Below are 19,021 nucleotides of genomic sequence, written 5' to 3' on the forward strand. Positions count from 1 at the left end.
CCATAAGCTCTTTTAACATATTGGTCAAGATTCAGTGACTATGTCAGGTAAAAAGCTTGGTAATTTTCAGACTGCTTAACCATGACAACATTTGTGTGTCTTTTTTCTTTGAAAGAAAAAAATTTCAAAGTTTTTGTGATAAATCTATCTGAAATGTTTTTGATTTTTGCTCAAATGAACAATTCTTAGATTTTAAATCATGTTCTTATTTCTAATTTTCATGGAAAAAGAAAGTTTTCTCCTTGATGCCAGTTAAAGTAGCTGAAAAGTTTCCTTTCCAAACCCCTTCCGTTTCCTTTTAAGTCAGAATCACAACAGCTCTGCTGCATGTAGACTTTCTGCTGCTTCTCTATTAGTATTCAGAGTTTAGGATTAGGGATATGAAGCAGGTTTTTTTAGTGGTAGCAATGCAATTTACACAACTCGGCAAGTCTCTTCATAAAGGTTTTTGATTTTCTTAGAAACAAAGCATGAGTCCAAAACATGCAAAATAAAACCAAAGCAGCTCGCAGACACAACAGAATTAGCCAGCGAAGGAGTTTTCAGTAGGAAATGTCTAAAGATCCCATATGCTTATTTCAGTATTTAGAAACTTAAGAACTTAACAGGTCATTTTAACAGGGAAAGTCTTTTTCCTACATGATATTCATACTAATATTTCAGCACCCAAGCTCTGTGAATTACTTTCATACTTTGTAAGGCTCCTCCTGTCTGCTCTTCTTGCAGCATTACTTACAAGTTTGGCTGTTCTTTATCAGCGTAACAGAACAGAAGGGGGCTGAGGCTTCTAGCAAGCTCATGCTCTTCAAACTGACCTGCAGCATCTGTTTTTGCGTTATCTTGTCTGAAGATAAGTGGTAATCCTTTAAGTAAACGCAGAAAAATAGAGTGTTAAACAACACTTCACCTTTGCACAAATGAAAATGAGAATGGTAAAAACTACTTCAACTTAAGGAACAACCTGAAATAATCAGGCTGTAATAGCCATCAGTCTGCATGCATTCTCCCTCTCTATCTGCCTAACCTGCTCCATGCAGAAAGGGAGTTCTGGGACCTCTGAAAGTGCCAACAGACGCTAACGCAGAGTAACTGCAATTTAGACCTGTGGCTTTCTCAAGGCATTTCAAGCTCTTGAAAAACCACAATTTTATGAGTGATCAAATCTATGCTGATTTTTGAATCTATGGTCATGGTTGAAGACCTGCACTACAGCAACTAAAATGTCTTAAGTTATCCAATATTCATCAAACAGCAGCTGCTGGCACTGTGAAAAAAAGTAAAAAAAAATCCTGCTACTTTTAATTCCTCTTAAGCAGTATTTAAAAGCTCTGTTTGACTAGAAAGCAAATCAAAACACTGTGTGAAATCTTTATTTCCTAGCTCATGATTACACCTATGAAAGAAAATACTGTAAACTTACCTGTTTTGTTGATTAACCAATACGGTGCTGAAATTAGTATTTTTAGAGAACCTTCAGCACGACATATAATCCTTATGGTCAAATTTAGCAGTCGTTTGTTGACATCATACAATCGCATCCGCACCATATAATTTTGTGTCCCAGGAGGAATCAACAGCTCTTTACAGATCGGGAAGTTTTCTAGCAATACGCCTACGAAAAGCAAACATCACCCCAAAGAAACGTTAGTTTCTGAGAAGCATACAGGCTGGTGTTTTGCATGGCTTGATCTCCCCGAGTATTTCTTGTAGCTTACCCAGCCTAACTTCTAAATCTGCCCAGTGTAGTAACCTCTGACCTCATGAAGAAATACCTCAATTTAAGTCACAAACAACAAAAAAAACACCCTTCTGTAAAATACCCCGTGTAGGGCTAATTACTGCCTTTGGCGTCAGATGTCCAGCCAGTGTTGAGTAATTCCACACACGCTTCTCAACACCAACTTTTTTCTGTCAGAAAGAAAACAGCAAAAGCACCCAAAATGCTGGGAACTTATCTGATTTATTCTCTTCTTCATCACTGTTCTCTCAACTTTCCACTGTTTCCACTCTCAGGAAAACGAGAGAATAGCTGAATAAGGAACAGATCAAGACAGCTGACAGATTTGGGGGAATGATGGCAATTTATAGTTGGCTTTTTTGGATGTGAGCACTTGGTTGTGTTAACTATAAGAAGCCCTGTAACCCAATGAAATATTCATATAAATGCTTTCAATTTTTACATTTTTCCCTTCTTGCACATAGTTCCTTGTACAAGGAACAAGTTATATTGAGATACTCCTCTAGGAGGATCAGAAAGCGGTATCTGAAGAAGGACCTTACCAAGTTCAATGTTCTGAGAAGTATCAGCTGTGTGCAACGCTGCCTCTTTGCCAGGTTTTAACGTCCCGTTAATTGGCATTCCTTTAACATAGAACTCGAGTTCACAAGGTAGCAAGTTACAGATTACCACCGTCGGCAATAGATAAATAGTATGCCCAGGCTGTCTGAAAATTTGTTTAGCACTGTCAGAAAATATGTTGGAAGGCATGTAATCCGGGTAATTTTCTTTCTTTATAGCCACACAAAACCTGTGAAGGCAGACATACGTGAGACATCAAAGAGCTTGTCAGAATAATTGAACCCTGTCTTTGTGTATTGGACTAAATCACACAACATGCTGTAATTGCAGGACTGATATCAAAAAAAGTGTTTAGAATTGTTCTCCACATAATCACTTCAGAGTCTGATTATAAAGTACTCTGTATTTGTGCCTAACATTAAGACAACAGGAGTTTCCCAAAGAATTTAGTCACTCAAACTTCACCTGTTCAGAGACCTAATAGAAGATGGCTTTTACAGATTACCAACTTTAAAACCAACTTCCATAAACTTGCAAACACATGTTATGCACTATTACCAAAAAGATATTTTAACTATTAAAGTAAATTATAATCATGTTCTCAAACATAAATGCTGAACATGTCCTTCCTTCCAATAGACAGAGCCTTGCTTTGGCCACCTGACACTTCAGTTTTTCATTAGTTAAGGTAAAAAGTTGAGTAAATAAACCTTAATTTTATATTTGTTAATTTTCCTCCCTGTTGATACATTCAAACCCAGCATATTAAGAAATGAACTACGGAACACATAGTGGTAACTATTATAGTGTGCAAAGGTCATTTCCTGAAACAACTTCCATAATCTCTATTCTAGTATTACTCAAACTGAGAGCATCTCTAAATCCATCGTATCAGGCAACTACAAAATTCCATTAAGTCCTCACTATGCAGCAGCATTTTTGGGCTGAGAACAGAGTACAGGACATTCAGGACAAAGAATATTTGCGAACACACTATGGCAAGCCACTCATTATTCTCCATGACACAGACTAGCTAATTTAACATGAATACACATTCTATTTTCTACCCTTTCCTTTTTTACAATAAATATTAACAGTGTGCTTGCTCTGTATGCTTAGACATTTGCTAACAGGCACTGTCAAAGGGGCTTCAAGGAGCCCTACAGATGTACAGCAGCTATGCTTCAATGCTTTCTGGTTATTCAACAGAAGAAACAAAACATCCCATGAAGCTGCAGAAGCTTTCAACTCTCAAGTATTTTCTTTCCTGTTACTTACTTTCACAGTATTTCATTTATCAGAAGAAGATAACACAGTTTACAGCAAAATAATTAGGTCTTTCTTACCTGAAAAATCGGCTATTTTCAGATTCCATTGAATGACACTCTCGCTTACTGCTACATACTTCTGTTGTCTTTTGAACATTAGTCCAATGAATTGGAGCCTTACAGAAAAAGACTCCCATTCCTTTTGGCCTGGCTTGCAAATGCCAAGAGGTAAGATGTAATGGGATAGCAAAGGAATCTCCTGGCATAACCGCTGGAAGAACTACAGGTTCTGCAACCAAAAAAGAAAATGCACATATCAAAACAGGCCCCTTTACTAAAAAGCATAAAATTTTCAAATAGTAAATCTCTAATTTTTGAAGCAACACGTTTCATTTTAACATAAAACACTAGCTACTTTATATATGTTTCAAACACTAACTAGTTTTTTTAAGCCCTATTAACAGTCTGGCAGCAGACAAATTTACGTGTGTAAATGTGAAACTGGACACAGACTAAAAGCTTGCTGGAATTCAAATTCTTGTTCCTTGAATGCTTTAGTGAAAATGCTTATTTCAAAAAGACTTCATTCATTATATTTTGGGTACATTACCAGTGTATCACTGCATTTCTAGACTGCACCTTTGCATGCTAACACCCGAAACCTTCTACACTACTGCTAAAAGATAAAACAGGCTACACACAGAAATAAGATTCAGTCTTTCATCTCAGCTTTTCCTGTTTACCTGAACAATAAGCAAAAATCCTAGTGGGTTCTCTAGCTTACCTTGCTGATCACTTTCTTCTTAACACTACCTATTTCCCCTCCAGGGAGGTCTACTTTGTAGTCAATCGTTACAGAGAGTGGTGAATCTTCTCAGGGAGGAAGCTAAAGATTCCCCGGTGTGGAAGAAATCGACACCACTTACTGTCAGGTGCGGAAGGACTGTCTAGTCTTAGTTCCATTGGCATTTCCAGCTTGTTCTTCACTATCAAGGCTGAGCGCACTGTTATCACTTTCCGAGCACTACCTTCCATGGTAACTTCAAATACCACACGAACTGGAGGCAATGAAGAAAACTGGAAGATATTTAAAAGCATTAAAAAGCTCAGGTAATGATTATATCTACAAGAGGGACACCTCAATTTTAAAGCAGTAACTGCTGGAGTAAAAACTTGCCAACCGAGTCCAACCATATGCAACACTTAAAGTATATACAGTTTCATAATAATGACTTATAATCCTGTTCCTCCTCCTCAAAACACAGTAAAACTAACTATGAAAATGCAATTCTAAACATGACAAACTCCATTATCTTTTTCAAAACGATGCAAGTTCAATAAGAGCAATACAGATCCTACAAGAACACTTTATACACTACACTACTACCTTATTTTACAAATTCACGGAGTTTGAATTTCAAGCCTCATATCATTAAGTCACTCATCATTCCTATCTGTCAAAACTAAAAAAATAAGGTGGAGCTTTCTTAAGATAGTCATACTTTCTTCACTCTTAGCTGTTTTATGTCCTACATTACACAAAGTTATTGCCACTTCAGTCCTGAGAAGCACATTTTATATGGGTTCACATGCTGGAATTCACATACTGGAATTTAAGACCCATTCTTCAACCAAACATTTACAATGGTGAGAATGGTAAGTCATGTTACATACTTGTTCTGATTTGAAAGTTTGTTTTGTTTGCTTGACTTTTGTTTCCTTTCTATTGAAAAGGTTCTTAGAAGGATGTAAAAGCCAGTTCACTTGTCGAATTATGCTAGTAAGTAGCTCTAGAAAGATGAAAACATATACTCACGTAGACTTGTGGATGTATTATATTTGTTCTACTTATTGGGCTTCCAAGCTGGGAGAAGAGTAAACAAGAAAGTTAAAGTTGTTCAGCTTTTAAGGTATTACTTTCAGTAACACAGAACACTACTACAGAAGAATAAACTAAATTCTTTCATCACTTTGTGGTTCTGATCTTCAATACAGCTTGGAAAACACATCAGAACTATATTAGCAAAACCTATTTGTAATACTTCAAAAAGACATTAAGCTGAAGGAAGAAGGTTTGTTGAAAAAAAGAAAAAAAAGCTACAGAAGATGTTCCTGAACAGGAATTCCCATTATTTGCATCCTTTCCCTTCAAGAATCTAGTTGTACAGAGAGACAATGCTTTTTATGCTTCAATACACAAACATCAGAAACAATTAAAATAAAAGACTGGCTCTTGTCATCATGAAATTAAATTCTAATCCTGTTTTATAACAAAAAGATCTCAACTTCCAGTTTCTCAAACGATCAAACATCTTCAGTAGCTAGTCTCAAAACTTAACTAGTTTTGAAATCTACACTACCACTTTTATCATTAAGACTCAACCACCAACTGCCAGCCTGCTGATTATTACAATTGCATTTTTCCTTCATGACAAGTATATTTTGTCTAAGCAGCCACATATTTCAACAATCTCTAGGCTTACAGGAAACTGTCAGTGGTGTTTATTTTAAGTAAATTCAACACATGAAAAGCATTCCTGCAATGGAAAAAATAAAAATAGCCACTGAAATGCTGGGCTGATTTAAAGCTCAGTTTCCGTGAGTCCATGACACTGTCACCAATATCTTAGTTCTGTCATTGGAAGCTCTGACTGCTAAGCACAGACTTAACTGCTGGCTACTCTGTCTGTGGTTTTGTTACGTATAAAAATGCCACTTAGGAACCCAGCACCCCTAAACTCTCCCAATTCAAGCTAACTGGAAAGAGGACAACCTCATACAGCAGCTGCTTTAAAATCTTGGAGACATCCTTACTCTCAAATTACATATTCTATTAAAACTAACACTCAAAATCAGAACTTACAGTGGAAGAGGATGAGTTCTTATCTGGAGCAGCATATCGAAAAAACGTTCCAACTTTGTCTACAGACACTGGACTGACTTCTTCCCAGCCATTTACTCGCACTTGCAACTGATGAATTCGTAGATCATGCGTGTGCCTACCAGGTTAGACCAAGTTAAATTACTCTTAAGCACTATTATATAGTGTAAGCACCAAACAGTTCAAACCAAAAACATTCTCTAGACTCTGAAAAAAAGAATCCAAGGCATTATAAAAAAAGTCTCCAGAGGTTTTCCATCTCATGGATAAAGACCTGATTTTACATCCATTTGTTCCACCTTCCCTAATGAACACAGAGAACTACAACTACGTCATACAGACAAAAATAAAAGCATGCTCCATATTTGTTAAGAAATTCTTCTAGTTCTTAACACTGATGGCACTTAAGCTAAAATGACCAACACTGCCCCCACATCCTTTAGAATAAAGAACGTATGATTTGTAATTGAGGTCCCTATGTCTTTCTAAAGGCTTATGATGATCCACCTCATATCTAGGAACAGCTGCCACCAGTAGCAATATATGCTGCTTACTAAACAACTGGTAATTTCACTCTATACATGAGTTTTAAATATTGAAAACTGAAACATTAACAGGAGATTTAAAAAATATCCACTTTTTATTTAACATCTGCTGAAGTCCTCACAACTATGATCCTAGGAGTTCCATATACGAGTCTGTCAAAACATATCTCTCAGCCTGGTCCCTTCACCTGTGTCTGAGTTTCCCTCTGGCTTCAAATTCAAATGGAATCTCTTCCCCAGTGATAACTTCTTGCCATTCACTGACATTATGGGCATCATCCAGCAATGTCCCATTTTCCTCAGGAACAACACCTGGACTCCCGCTGTGAGACAGTGCAGCCCTGTGAAGAGAATCCCAACATTCTTCAAACTGACAAAACGACTACTGCAAGTAACAAGTGCTGTTTAGACTGCCTCAGTCTACCGAAGTCCTGCAGCAAACATATCTACATCATGAATGGATCTGACTGGTATCTTTTTTCAGTAGTAAAGCTATCTTGCTGTCAAAGAAAAGGCTCTTAACTAAGCAAGACTGGGAGTTGCCTACATTTCTCTGCAAGGAAACCAAAGCACTGAAAACAACAGGGTTTGGCTGATGTGTTAGAGAAGCCAAATACTGTCAAAGTGATCCCACAACAGCTTCTTACCGGGTGGGTGTTGTAGTTAGGGTAGCAAACCACAGAGTGCATCCAGTATGATTTCTTAGAGCAAACGGAACAAATGGTTGCCTACGTTTTGGAGTCTTCATTTCAGCTATAAAACAGAATAAATATTTGTCTAAATGCTTAAGAGAGAAGCATTTACCAGATGCTAATGCAGGGTGAGATACAATGGCTGGAGAACCACAATCTGCATTAACTAAAAAACAGATCGAAGAAATAGGTAGGGTAATAGATTACTAAAAACATTAAAAAATTCAGTGACTATTACAGAAATGGTACAAAGCAAACAGAAAGTCTTCCCTTACATCAAGTTCCCCAGGAACTGATTTTTAACCTAAATGCTCTTTTGTTTCTTCATATCAAGTGTTATACCACACCTTCAGTTACAACTAACATGTAGAAAACCTAACCAAAACCCCAGTCATAATCAGTAACTTTTCACATACATCCAAATGCTCATAAAGTGTTAAACACATATTCACTTATAATTAAGATTTATGCTCTATTTAACATGATGAATACAGGATTATTCAGTACCCAGTACCCTCTTTGAATGGAACTTTTATCCTTAAAGACTGAACAAGTAGCAATATCTTCCAATACGGTATAAAGCCCATTAAAACAAAGTATGAAAAATGATTTGAAAGCAACCAAAGGTAATCTGGTTTTGTTGAAATGCTGGGACAGCAAAACCCCAGACAAAGAAACTTCACCTAACAAGTCTGACTTTTTTCAAGTATGCATACAAGTACACAAGTGTTACTCTCATCTTCCATGCTGCAGTACACTGTATCTGTGGAAATACTTACCATGTCTGGACACAAGAAAACCCTGTCAAACTCCAGTAACTTACAAAGGAAGGTAAGTGGCTGCTACCTAAATACATATATCTTCTTGTATGAGAGAAGGAGAAAGACGGTGCACACAGTGACAAGCTGCTTAAAGGTAAGGTAAGACAGAAATGAAACCTATTCCACAGAATTTGTCTGCAGTCACTCCAAAGGCTGACTGATACCAGTTCATGCACTTTGTGTTCTGAGACCCATTCATCCCTCCGCAACAAGTCTCTAACCAAGAGTAACTTAAGCACAGGTTTAGAGAGGCAAGAAGGGATAGTGCAGGGTGGGTAGGTAAGTTTATGAAGGAGTTACTGATGATGGCATACAACTTTCTTCCACATCAACGACACCAAATTCCTGCATACCTTACGTTGTCAGTGGAGATTTAAATCTGATCTCTCTAAAACTTACAGAGAAAGTTCTTTCCAATTAAATAGCAGGAAGATTTAATTCTTGAAAATTAAAACCCTGACTTTTGCCAACTGCAAACAAACCAATCTTTTTAGTGTTGAACTTTAGTTTATACAGTCTTTTGGCTAGCCCAAGTTCGACAGAATTACAGACCAGAAGCCACACAAACTTTTGCTCTGGCATTAATTAATTGCCAATTTATTTTTTTTAGATTTTTAAAAAATTGTTTTTGGGACTATGGCCTGGATTTTCTAAAGAAAACTTAATGTAAGAGTTGCATTTTGAGACTACTGCCTGAAAATAAAGGCCACTCTTACAAGGTCACAATTATTTTAGTAATTCAGTAGCAATACCTACTAAAAGCCAAGCAATAAATATTGGAGAGCTTTTGTTTGATTGATTTTTTCGCCCACAAAAAAACCCCACCGCACCTTCCTGAAAAGTACCTCAGAAAAATAAATCCTTCTATCATTTTCTGGTTTGGGTTTTTTTTTTTTTTTAAACATCTATGAACTCTCTGCAGCCACTCAGAGAAAATGTTTCTAAGGGGCAGCCTGAATGGGCCACAGACGTAGGTTTATAGAAGCTTTCTGTCCTCCCATTCAGCAGCTTTTCTGCATGGGCAATACATTTATTAAGTGTGCTATTGCATCTTCCATAGTGTCAAAAATTAAAGAATCTTAAACTGCATGGTTTTGCCCAAAGACTGTACTGTCAAATATAAAGCAAACAAATTAACAAGATATTTATTAGGAATGCCTTACTTCTTAAGCCTTATTCAGAACAAGACTGCTCCTTGTGAAGGCATCTAAGAGTTTTAAGTAGCTAAATACATATGCTGAATCAAGTACAAGTACATATAGTGAACGTAATGTGGGATATTTTTTAAAATATAAAATAAAATCTTGTGATTTTATTATGCTATTTTTAATGACCCTTTACAGTCTCTCTAGAAAAGGGACACTGAATAGTCAGCAATTCATACGACCTTCCTCAAAAACAGTCTTCCTACACAGGATTAGTTACACTTCTCCCTTCTTTCCTGAAGGGCCCGGAGAGGAACATAAGAGATGCTGAACTACTAAGTTAAGAAGCTTAAAATCAAAGTAGCTGTTACATTGTCTGGTTTGGGGTTTTTTGTTTCTTTGTTTATTTTTAATACAGAGGCCAATCTACCAGCAAGTCACATACACAACACAGCATTTATTATACAAGAGCCCTCCAAAGAAGAAAAAAGCCTTTTTGTCTCTCTCTGCTATACAGTACCTCTAGCATAGATCTGATGCTCTAGGTTAGTCAAACTGGCTGTACTCCTAGTTCTAAGGTAGACAAGAGGAAGGCCTGGCAGACAGGAAAGACAAAGTTAGCAGGCAAGAAAAACACACAAATACAGGTAAGACTCTTCCCCATCATGCATCAGGAAAGATACAGACAGCCAGCATCATGCAATCAGTCTCCGAGTCTCCACCCAGCTGCTTAACTGCGCTGGCATTTGAATTGCTAACATTTCTTCCAGAAGTAATAATGGAAGAAAAGAAGCTGAAAAGACCTGCTACATATCAAAAGCTGTCACTTAGAGAATTGTTTCACGAATGTAACAGCATTCTTTCCAGAAACTCATTAGAAATGTACAGAAAGTACAGAAAGAGAAAGATCACGTCTGAACTGCACACACCCTAAACTCGACATTCTTATTTAATCTTTGACAGGATAGTCACTCATTAACTTTGAAAGTATGACCAAAAAAAGGAAGCAGAACTAGCAGTGCAAAGTTCTCACTCAAAGCTAAGCAGCCAGAAAGGTTTTTGTTTTTAAAGAATTGAACACAATTGAACAGAACATAGCATTTTTGCCTTTTTTGCCAAATACCTCTAACAACTCATTGTACGCCATGGAGACCCAATACTTATGTTTGTAATACATTAGACTGGTGACTGTATGTGTCAGGACTGTTTCAAATAGTGTGATTAATGAATATCATACTCTGCCCAAAACACGGTGGATCCACTGAAGAACCCATCCAGTCTTCTGAACTGATTGAATTCACTTCTTTGTCCTGTTTGCAGTAATCTTCCATCCATGACTGTTTGGTACACGTATATTGTTCTAGAGGAATATAAGCACAGACAGTAAATGCCTCCAAGGTGGAAGTAAAGAAAGTAATTTAAAAGTACGTTAAATTCGTAACACTGAAGTTACTGCTCTTCAATGGCAAAAGTTTTACTTCACTGCTTTTTCTATGAGCCACTTACATAAGTTAAAGACAAACAACAGCTCATGAAATCACAGCAGTATCTTCAAAACCAAATATTTTTATATTCTTAAGATATTTTAAAAAAAAAAACTTTCAGTGGAATTCCATGTTCTTAAGACACTCCTGTGGCAATATAAAAGCTCTCCCTGAGAAGGCCATTAACCTTAAATATTTTCAGGTCAGAAGCAGTTTCTGATTTATTTTTTTTTTCTTTTTAAGAGGTACATGCACATTCCTGCATAAATATCAAGACACACCGGAGTCCTCTGGCACAGTATTAGCCATAAACTAGTCTTACTACTTGTTACCGCTAGTATAAAAGGCATCACGGAAACTCTTAGGAATCATTGATTTGCTTCTTTTCCTCCCACCGTGGCTCCCTCTTTCTGCCAACCCCACAAGCCTTGTGGGAGAAAGGAACAAATATTCAAGGAACAAGGAAGGCTCTTCTGTTACGTTTGCAAGCTCCGGTGTTTATATTTTTTTACTATGACCACCAAATTATTCAGATTTGCATACAGAATAAGCAACAGTTTTTCTAGGAAATGCACACAATCATCGTCTCACAACACAGAAGCTTACATAAAGTCTGAGTTAATGATGAACAAAATATTTTGATTTCCTGAAGTGGGAATTGACAGCTCAGGTTGTCAGAGACTGCAAAACTGAAATAAGTAGCTCCTCACTACACCTGTCAATGTACTGAAAAAAGACAAGCTTATCAAAATATTTTTAAGTACTGTAAAGTATGGAAAGCTTTAGATGAAAGCCTGCTTCTGATTAAAAATGAATTTCAAATAACATTTGAATTTTATAGAATTCATATGACAGAGAAAGAATTCCTACTAACCTCTAAAATATGTAGCTCATGTCTTTACACTTCCACAATATCTGATAAAATACAGGCTGCCTAAATGCACACCTGTGTACAATATCATGTGAAGTATGTAGGGATTTGTGCCAAGTCTCCCCTCCTTCCAGCTATGGGACAGCAGCAGGACTCAATTAGAGAAGTCTGTCATTTTCAGTACAGTGAAAGTCAGACCGTGTAGTGGTGCTCTCAGGGAATACTCCTACATACCTAGGAAGACAGAGGTGATGTTTATATCCAAACGATGTTTAGCCTTCACTTCCAGCTTCAGTCGGGAAGGGTGGAGGCGGCTCGAAGCTTGTTGCTGCCAAGAAACTGAACACGACCACGGCTCAATAAACGGCTCCCAGCCTGAGAACAAACAGAAAACGTCACATGGATTACAGATTTGAAGGCCACATTGGAATGCTGTTTACATACCTAAGAATTTAATAATACAGCTTTAATAATGAGGTCCTTTGCTTCCAGTCTGTGTTCAAAATGAACTTGTAAGCCCACAGATTTAATTCACTAGCTAATACAAAGTTGTTCCAGCCCCTCCATCTGAACCAGTGCATACTGTACGTATGGTCCTGCAGAAATATCTTACTCCGAGGAAAGCATTAGAAGGCAATTACAGCTTCACAATGAAGTTAGCTGGAACTAATTTCTCTGAAACAGTTTTGAAAATTATTTTCACACAATTATATACATATGTTGGCCTACTATTATCACAAAAGACAAAGGTCTAAAAGCTATTTAAAAAAAACACCCTATGTATTCTTATTTAAAAAAAAACCTACCTTTTTATTGACAGAAAATTTCTAAGTTTGTGTCACCAATTTTGTAACAGAAAATTTAGCTTCTAAATTCAGAGAAAACACAGAAATAGATCATTTCTTTTGTCAGTGTCTGACCTGTATTGAGGCATAACTTGCTTTTTTATATATGAAAACATAAATGATGATTGTCTTTCTTAATCTGTTCTCCTCAGACTAATCACCTGCCCTCATGTGCTTTTCCTTCCTGAAACAATAAACTGCATGCATCAAACCAATTAAATACTAAAAAAAAAGAGAAGTGAATACAGGCACAGATAGTTATGTAACCTTTTCATGCCGTTACATTTGAAAATTTCAGTGCAACTTTCATATCCGTAATGTCTCTACTTTCCATGTCCCTCCATCTGATATCAAGTTAGAATATCTTGTCTAGGATCACACGTTCTCACACACCCCAACAGTCATCCTGTCTGTCACCTTCCCTTACATGTATTTCAAATCTGGTGAATTTCAGCCTACTGTAGTAGCCAAGGCTTTTTTCTTAAACTTAAACAAAGAAAAACAACCTACACCCCCCAGTATCTCACCTGAAAGCTCACGATTGTAGTAATCTCCAGAGAGGGTAAAATCAGCGTAGCCTTCAGGGTTGGCTCTCAAATGTTGGAGAAAATTCAAGCCTGGGGAGGGGGGTGGGGAAGTGAATGTTATACTAATGCAAACCAATCAACTTTCCAGATTTTTTGAACTGTTAAGCAAGCAACAGAAGGTTTTGTATTGTCTTTTAAACTGGAACGGTACAAAAAGCATATCATAATACTCTTCAAATAGCATTTATAGACAGCCATGCCTATGGAGCCTCCCTTGGGTTCTGCTCAGGACAGACTCCACTTGTTATGTGATGTATAAAGGGGAAAACAGAAACGTAACCCTACAAAGACTATAATCTTAAAACCAAAACTTCAAACAAACAAAAAATGAAGAAAAAAAACCATCAACCCAAAAAACCCAACCCCCCTACAACAACAACCACCACCACAACACTGTCCGTTGAAATTTCACAAGCCCTAAGAAACCAGAGCACGGCGCTGAACACACAAGTAAGTGACAGCAGTTTTACGCAGCTCAGCAAAACAAAATACTCACGTGAAAAGGTTAACTCAGCAAGGGGAACGTCACAGTCCATGCAGTCATCAATAAAGCAAATACATATACTTTCTGCTTTTATTTCCACTCCAGAGATGAACTGAAAAGGCACAATCCCCTGGCTATCTCGAGCAGAAGAGGTCAGGGAAACTGATTTCACAGGTTCAGCATTCTTAAATAACCAACTCGCTGCCTTTTTTAAGTCACCTTAGATAAAACCAAATGGTCAATCAATCATCACGTACTTTCTCAAGGAAATGTACTTACTTAAACAACATATGGAAGCAAACTAATTCCCTCTCTCAAGAAGTGCAGCAAAACACCAACAGTACCTTGAATGTGTTCTATTTAATAACATGAATATGAAAAGATTGTAAATAATTGGTATTTTCTAAGAATAAGAAATATGTTTTGAAGTTTTCAAACCAAGTGGCAATACAATATAAATCTGTATCTAATACTATCAATGCCTTAAGAAAGGTCAGAAACATGACAGTGCTAAAGAACCACTTGTGTGAAAGCATCTTCTTTTCACGTACTGCATGCAGAAGCATGATTCAAAAAGGGAGAGATGAAAATACGTGCTCTAAAGAGAAAGAGATAGATAATGGCAAGAAATAGGTATATCACAAAAGAAAAAAAAAACAACAAACTAAATAGCCCAAAGCCCCAAACAAAAATACACTCCAACACCCCACATACAACATCCCCAAAAGCAAGAATAATCTTGGGGGGCAGCAAGTTGTACACAGTAGTAGAACACAAAAATTAGAATGCTTAAGATTACGCGCCAACACAGAGCCAAAGTAAAGAAAAGAAGGAAATAATGCTTCTGCATCAGCTACCTTACAGCCTGAAAGTTTTTACTTAATTGCAAGTTAGGCAATGGGAACAATCTGCAAGGCCAGCTCAGAATATTTGAGGTTACCTTGGCAGATCAGAAGAGCTTTACGACAATCTTCCATACTGAATCCCAGCTCCTGGAGGCGAGCCAGCTGTACCTCTGTAATTGAACAGTTAACCAATCACAAATCCTTGACAGTTATCTACTTCTTTTCATTTCTAAAATCAAAACATATCTGCATGAAAAACAGGGGTTTGTTTAAGATCACCACTGTAGAAAAAGCATATAATTCACCACTTCTTTTACAAAAAAAAAAAAAAGAAAAGAAAAAAAAAAAAAGAAAAAAGAAAGAAAAAAAAAGAAAAGCCTGAAAACCAAATCCCCAACTCATCATGTTTACACTCTACAACATATAGGCTATTTATATTCTCCTATGGGAAGCCAATGTACTCCCTGAATTTCAGAATTTTTTTTGTAAACCAAACCTTCATTCAGAACACAATTACCCATTTATTTGGAACTCCCTACATGGCTGTCAAGCGCAGCAGAGCAGAAGAAAGCCTTTTTCACCAGTGTGTAGTTCCTTGCTATTGTCAGGCAGTGGTTCCAACCACACACAATTTTTACTTTACAAAAAAGCAACATCACCAAACCAGAAGATTGCTAAACATGAAGAGGCAACTAGTAATTATAATGGCTTCCATTTCACTATCACTTTAATGAGTTTGAAGAGGTGGCCCTTTCCTCCTTTAGAAGTTTGCTACCTAAGAAGTACTCCATCATGATGATTTACAATGACAAGTGACACTAAATAAAACTTACTATAAAACAACCCACTGTCATACTACAAGCAGAAAAAAAAAAACCAACCCACAATCTACTTTTTTTTTTAAATAGTATCATCAGTAAAATGCTTTTGTCAGGTAATTCGAATCAATGAAGGGTTTTACATCATGAAGATATCAACATCTTTTGTCTTAAGCACATAGTCAAGTTTCACGTTCCAGAAATCTTCTTTAGATCTAAAATCTGGCTTCACTCCAACAGTTAAAAACATACCAAGAACAGGATCCAACACACGTTTGGATATTTCTCTGTTTTCATGTGGCAAGGAGGACGCCTCAGTCACCAGGGCTAAACTGGAAGGACTAGCAGTATTTTCAGCAATCGATACAGTTGGGTCAGGCATAGCTGCACTGGTCTGTTGAGGAATTGACTTCGCAATTGCCAAGAACAGTTGAACATCATTGTAGGACAGTCTTATATCAAGTGCTTGCAACTGAATCTAAATAAAAAAATGAAAAATAAGATTCAGTTACTGTTTTCTACTTATTTTTCCTGTATACTTTGGATATTAACAAAGCTTTTCCCAAAGGAAGACAAGATTTAATATTAAAATCTGATGACTGTTTAAAATACTGTTTTAAAGCTCCAGTAAACTTGTAACCAACTCGTCATTGTTTATTAACAACCAAAAGCATTAAAAGCATGTATCGGGGGCAGGGGTGGGAGCAGTTTTCCTTTGGTATAATGGTAAAAAGAAGTCCCTGAACAGATCTCCCCTCTAACAAACACTAACAATGAGATACAGAAAATAAACCTTTTTCTTTCAGGTATTAGCATCTAATGTGTCTACATTACCAGCCCACTTTTTTCCCCACTACTAATATCTGTAACACATCCCAGAAACCACTCCTCCATTACCACTAAGAGCATTTTCTGCATGCTTGTTTCTTTGCCTTTTCCACTTCAGGAAAAATTTATCTTACTCTTTTTATTTTATTTTTTTTTAATGCATTTGGAAGCATTCTATTGAATCCTTGAGCATAAAAAAAATGTGTGCTAGATCATACTCTCTATTGCCTACAGTTTTATTCGTGCCTTTAACTTTACCTCTAGAATAGGAGGAAAATCCTCACTATTGAAAGCATCCAGCAGTCCTGAACCACTTGGGTAGGAAGCATTCCCAATGAGTTCCATCTGAATTTGTACTGGATCGATAATCGACAGTGCAGTCTCTTGTTCATTTCCTAACCGGCATGAAAAAACCTAAAAATTACAAATGGTTTTAAAAAATTAGGAACTGAAAGAACAGGCCTGGCATAAACCTCAAAATCAAAGACCAGCTGTATCACAAAACATGAACTATAGCCATGAACTAACCGTTCTCTGTAGTCTATTCCATCGTAAGTTTTAAGGCAGCAGAGTCCAAAATCTTTCCAGACAATTTATTCCAGTGGCCAGCTAAAGAGTCTGATGTGTAACCAAATATTCCCTTCACCATTAAGTTTAGCTCCACTACTCCTTCTGTCACAGATATGGAAAACGCTTTATTTGTTGGTCTACAATAACCACTTAGAATTTACCACATCTCTGCGCAGCCTCTTCTTCTGAGCAAGTTTTTAAACTTTCCCAGTATCTCAACGCAACCCTCAATTCTGAGTGCTCTTGTCGCTCTCCTGTCAATTGCTCAGAGCTTCTTCTGCTCTGGTTCCCCAAGATGGGCTGCAGCACTGGCAAAGATGCAAGGATCACTTTGCACACCCAAAACTCCTACTTGCAAAAGACGCCTACTTGCATATTCCAATGGCACCATACTGCTTGTTCACTTTAAGTCGGTTATGATTACAGCTTGCAGGCCTTTGCTGACTATGTCGGCTTCTGTCTACCCAGTCACTCCTCAGCTTTCAATTAATTTACCTGCTTATGGCTGGAAGCCAATTAGTAACTAGCAATATTTTCAGATTATAGTCAAGGGTTTCAATGTCTTAACAGAAACAATATAAAACTATTCTTAAAACTGGTGTAGAATGAGAGCATTTGATGACAAACTACCAAACTTCATTGTGGACTACGCCTATTGTAAATACATTTACAGTAAAGTATCTTTACAAGCTCTGCTAATTTTGTATGTTTTACAAAAGCAAAACTTAGTTCTTCTTACCTCAATGCCAAACAAACTACCAGAGAAAGGACGATCTAACAGCTTGGGCTTGTAAGTGAGAACAGTGGTCCCCTTCAAAATAATTGCATTGGTATCGAAACATGACATGTCTTCAACGACCACAAATTCAGTTCCTTAACAAAACAAAATAACAAATAATAAACAGAGTGCTTGGAAATACCATTAAGGTGGTTTCAGCATTTGTAGCAGGTTTTTGATTGTCCATCCTTTAATGGACATGGTTATCCACTAGCACATAGCTTTTAATCAGAAAAGTTCCTAAAAAAAGCACTAGAAAAGAACACATACCTGTCACATTAACCTTAACTTCCAGTTGTTTTTCTGTACAGACAGGTAGCGATGAACGTTTTGTAACTACTCCACTTTTCACTGCTTTTGGAACTACAGTTGTTTCACTGCTGTAAGTTCTCTGCCGGGAAGAAACATGACTTTCCCGCTTTTTGGTATCTCCAGGAGTATATAAGAAGTCATGAACAAGTAACAACCAGTCAAATATTAGAAATACACGAAGATTGTTCAGAACAACTGTGAAACTGGAGGAATCCTTAGTAGACCTTTTAAGAAGACAGAAGAACACGTATGAATTTTAGATCTTGCATATATTCAAAATTATGCCGAAAAATATCAGTATCAAGCGAGTAAGAACTATATGGAACTTTTTAGGGATACACTTCGTTTACAGAGTGTCTAGCCTTTAAAATGCGTATCTATTTTAAAACAGATTGAAGTTCATCAAGTTGCTGTACCCACAGAAACCCAATGGATCTTAACCACATGAGTTCTAAGCTGTAATGATACAAAAGATGAACTGAAAAACTATGTACCAAGAAATGAACTTATAAAAGCTCCTTTGATATATTCATATTATTGACATTAATTTGCAAAGTCTCAAATTTTAAAATGGATCTTTTTATTATTATTATACATCTGTTCAGTATCAAACCTAACGTACTGCGTGTGAAACTTAGATCTGGCTCCATATCCCTCTAAAAGATTAGACGTACAATGTGTTTCCTCTCACGCCCTGACAGCATTTTGCAGCACAGGAAGCTTCTTTGTCATTCAGAAAAAATGCTAGCCTTACTGAACTTCTAGCATCACGTTTTGAGTATCTGGCTAGAGGGGATAAAAGTGTTTGGCTTCATGATCTGGAATACCAATTATATTTGGTCATGCTAACTGGAAAATAATCTAAGTACTTAAATGCCATGAAACAATTTTATATCCAACACATTCTGAACTATAAAATCTCTGAAGAACTGTAATTCCTTTGTGAGA

General features: G+C 37.0%; 1 protein-coding gene across 4 annotated transcripts in view; it reads right to left on the bottom strand.

Moving 5' to 3' along the window:
- The window catches only part of VPS13D (vacuolar protein sorting 13 homolog D), a 107,457-nt gene that overhangs the window by 55,614 nt on the left and 32,822 nt on the right, over positions 1-19,021 (bottom strand). For 3 of the 4 annotated variants that reach the window (XR_013927122.1, XM_080380803.1, XM_080380802.1), the window contains exons 31-49: positions 18,032-18,297; positions 17,723-17,856; positions 16,672-16,827; positions 15,838-16,063; positions 14,863-14,937; positions 13,935-14,141; positions 13,379-13,468; positions 12,241-12,381; positions 10,889-11,011; positions 10,172-10,246; positions 7,641-7,746; positions 7,182-7,334; positions 6,431-6,566; positions 5,384-5,431; positions 4,494-4,644; positions 3,646-3,856; positions 2,281-2,528; positions 1,421-1,612; positions 737-863 (exon numbers count right to left, since the gene is read on the bottom strand). Coding sequence is in view for 3 of the 4 variants with exons in the window: in XM_080380803.1 (XP_080236929.1) it covers positions 737-863; positions 1,421-1,612; positions 2,281-2,528; positions 3,646-3,856; positions 4,494-4,644; positions 5,384-5,431; positions 6,431-6,566; positions 7,182-7,334; positions 7,641-7,746; positions 10,172-10,246; positions 10,889-11,011; positions 12,241-12,381; positions 13,379-13,468; positions 13,935-14,141; positions 14,863-14,937; positions 15,838-16,063; positions 16,672-16,827; positions 17,723-17,856; positions 18,032-18,297 (2,865 nt within the window). In the remaining variant the exon portion in view is untranslated. The remainder of the gene's footprint in view (positions 1-736; positions 864-1,420; positions 1,613-2,280; positions 2,529-3,645; positions 3,857-4,493; positions 4,645-5,383; positions 5,432-6,430; positions 6,567-7,181; positions 7,335-7,640; positions 7,747-10,171; positions 10,247-10,888; positions 11,012-12,240; positions 12,382-13,378; positions 13,469-13,934; positions 14,142-14,862; positions 14,938-15,837; positions 16,064-16,671; positions 16,828-17,722; positions 17,857-18,031; positions 18,298-19,021) is intronic. The other variant, XM_080380804.1, reaches the window with a different exon arrangement.

The sequence above is a fragment of the Falco punctatus genome (assembly GCF_963210335.1).
Source record: "Falco punctatus genome assembly, chromosome: 3".
Lineage (NCBI taxonomy): Eukaryota > Metazoa > Chordata > Aves > Falconiformes > Falconidae > Falco > Falco punctatus.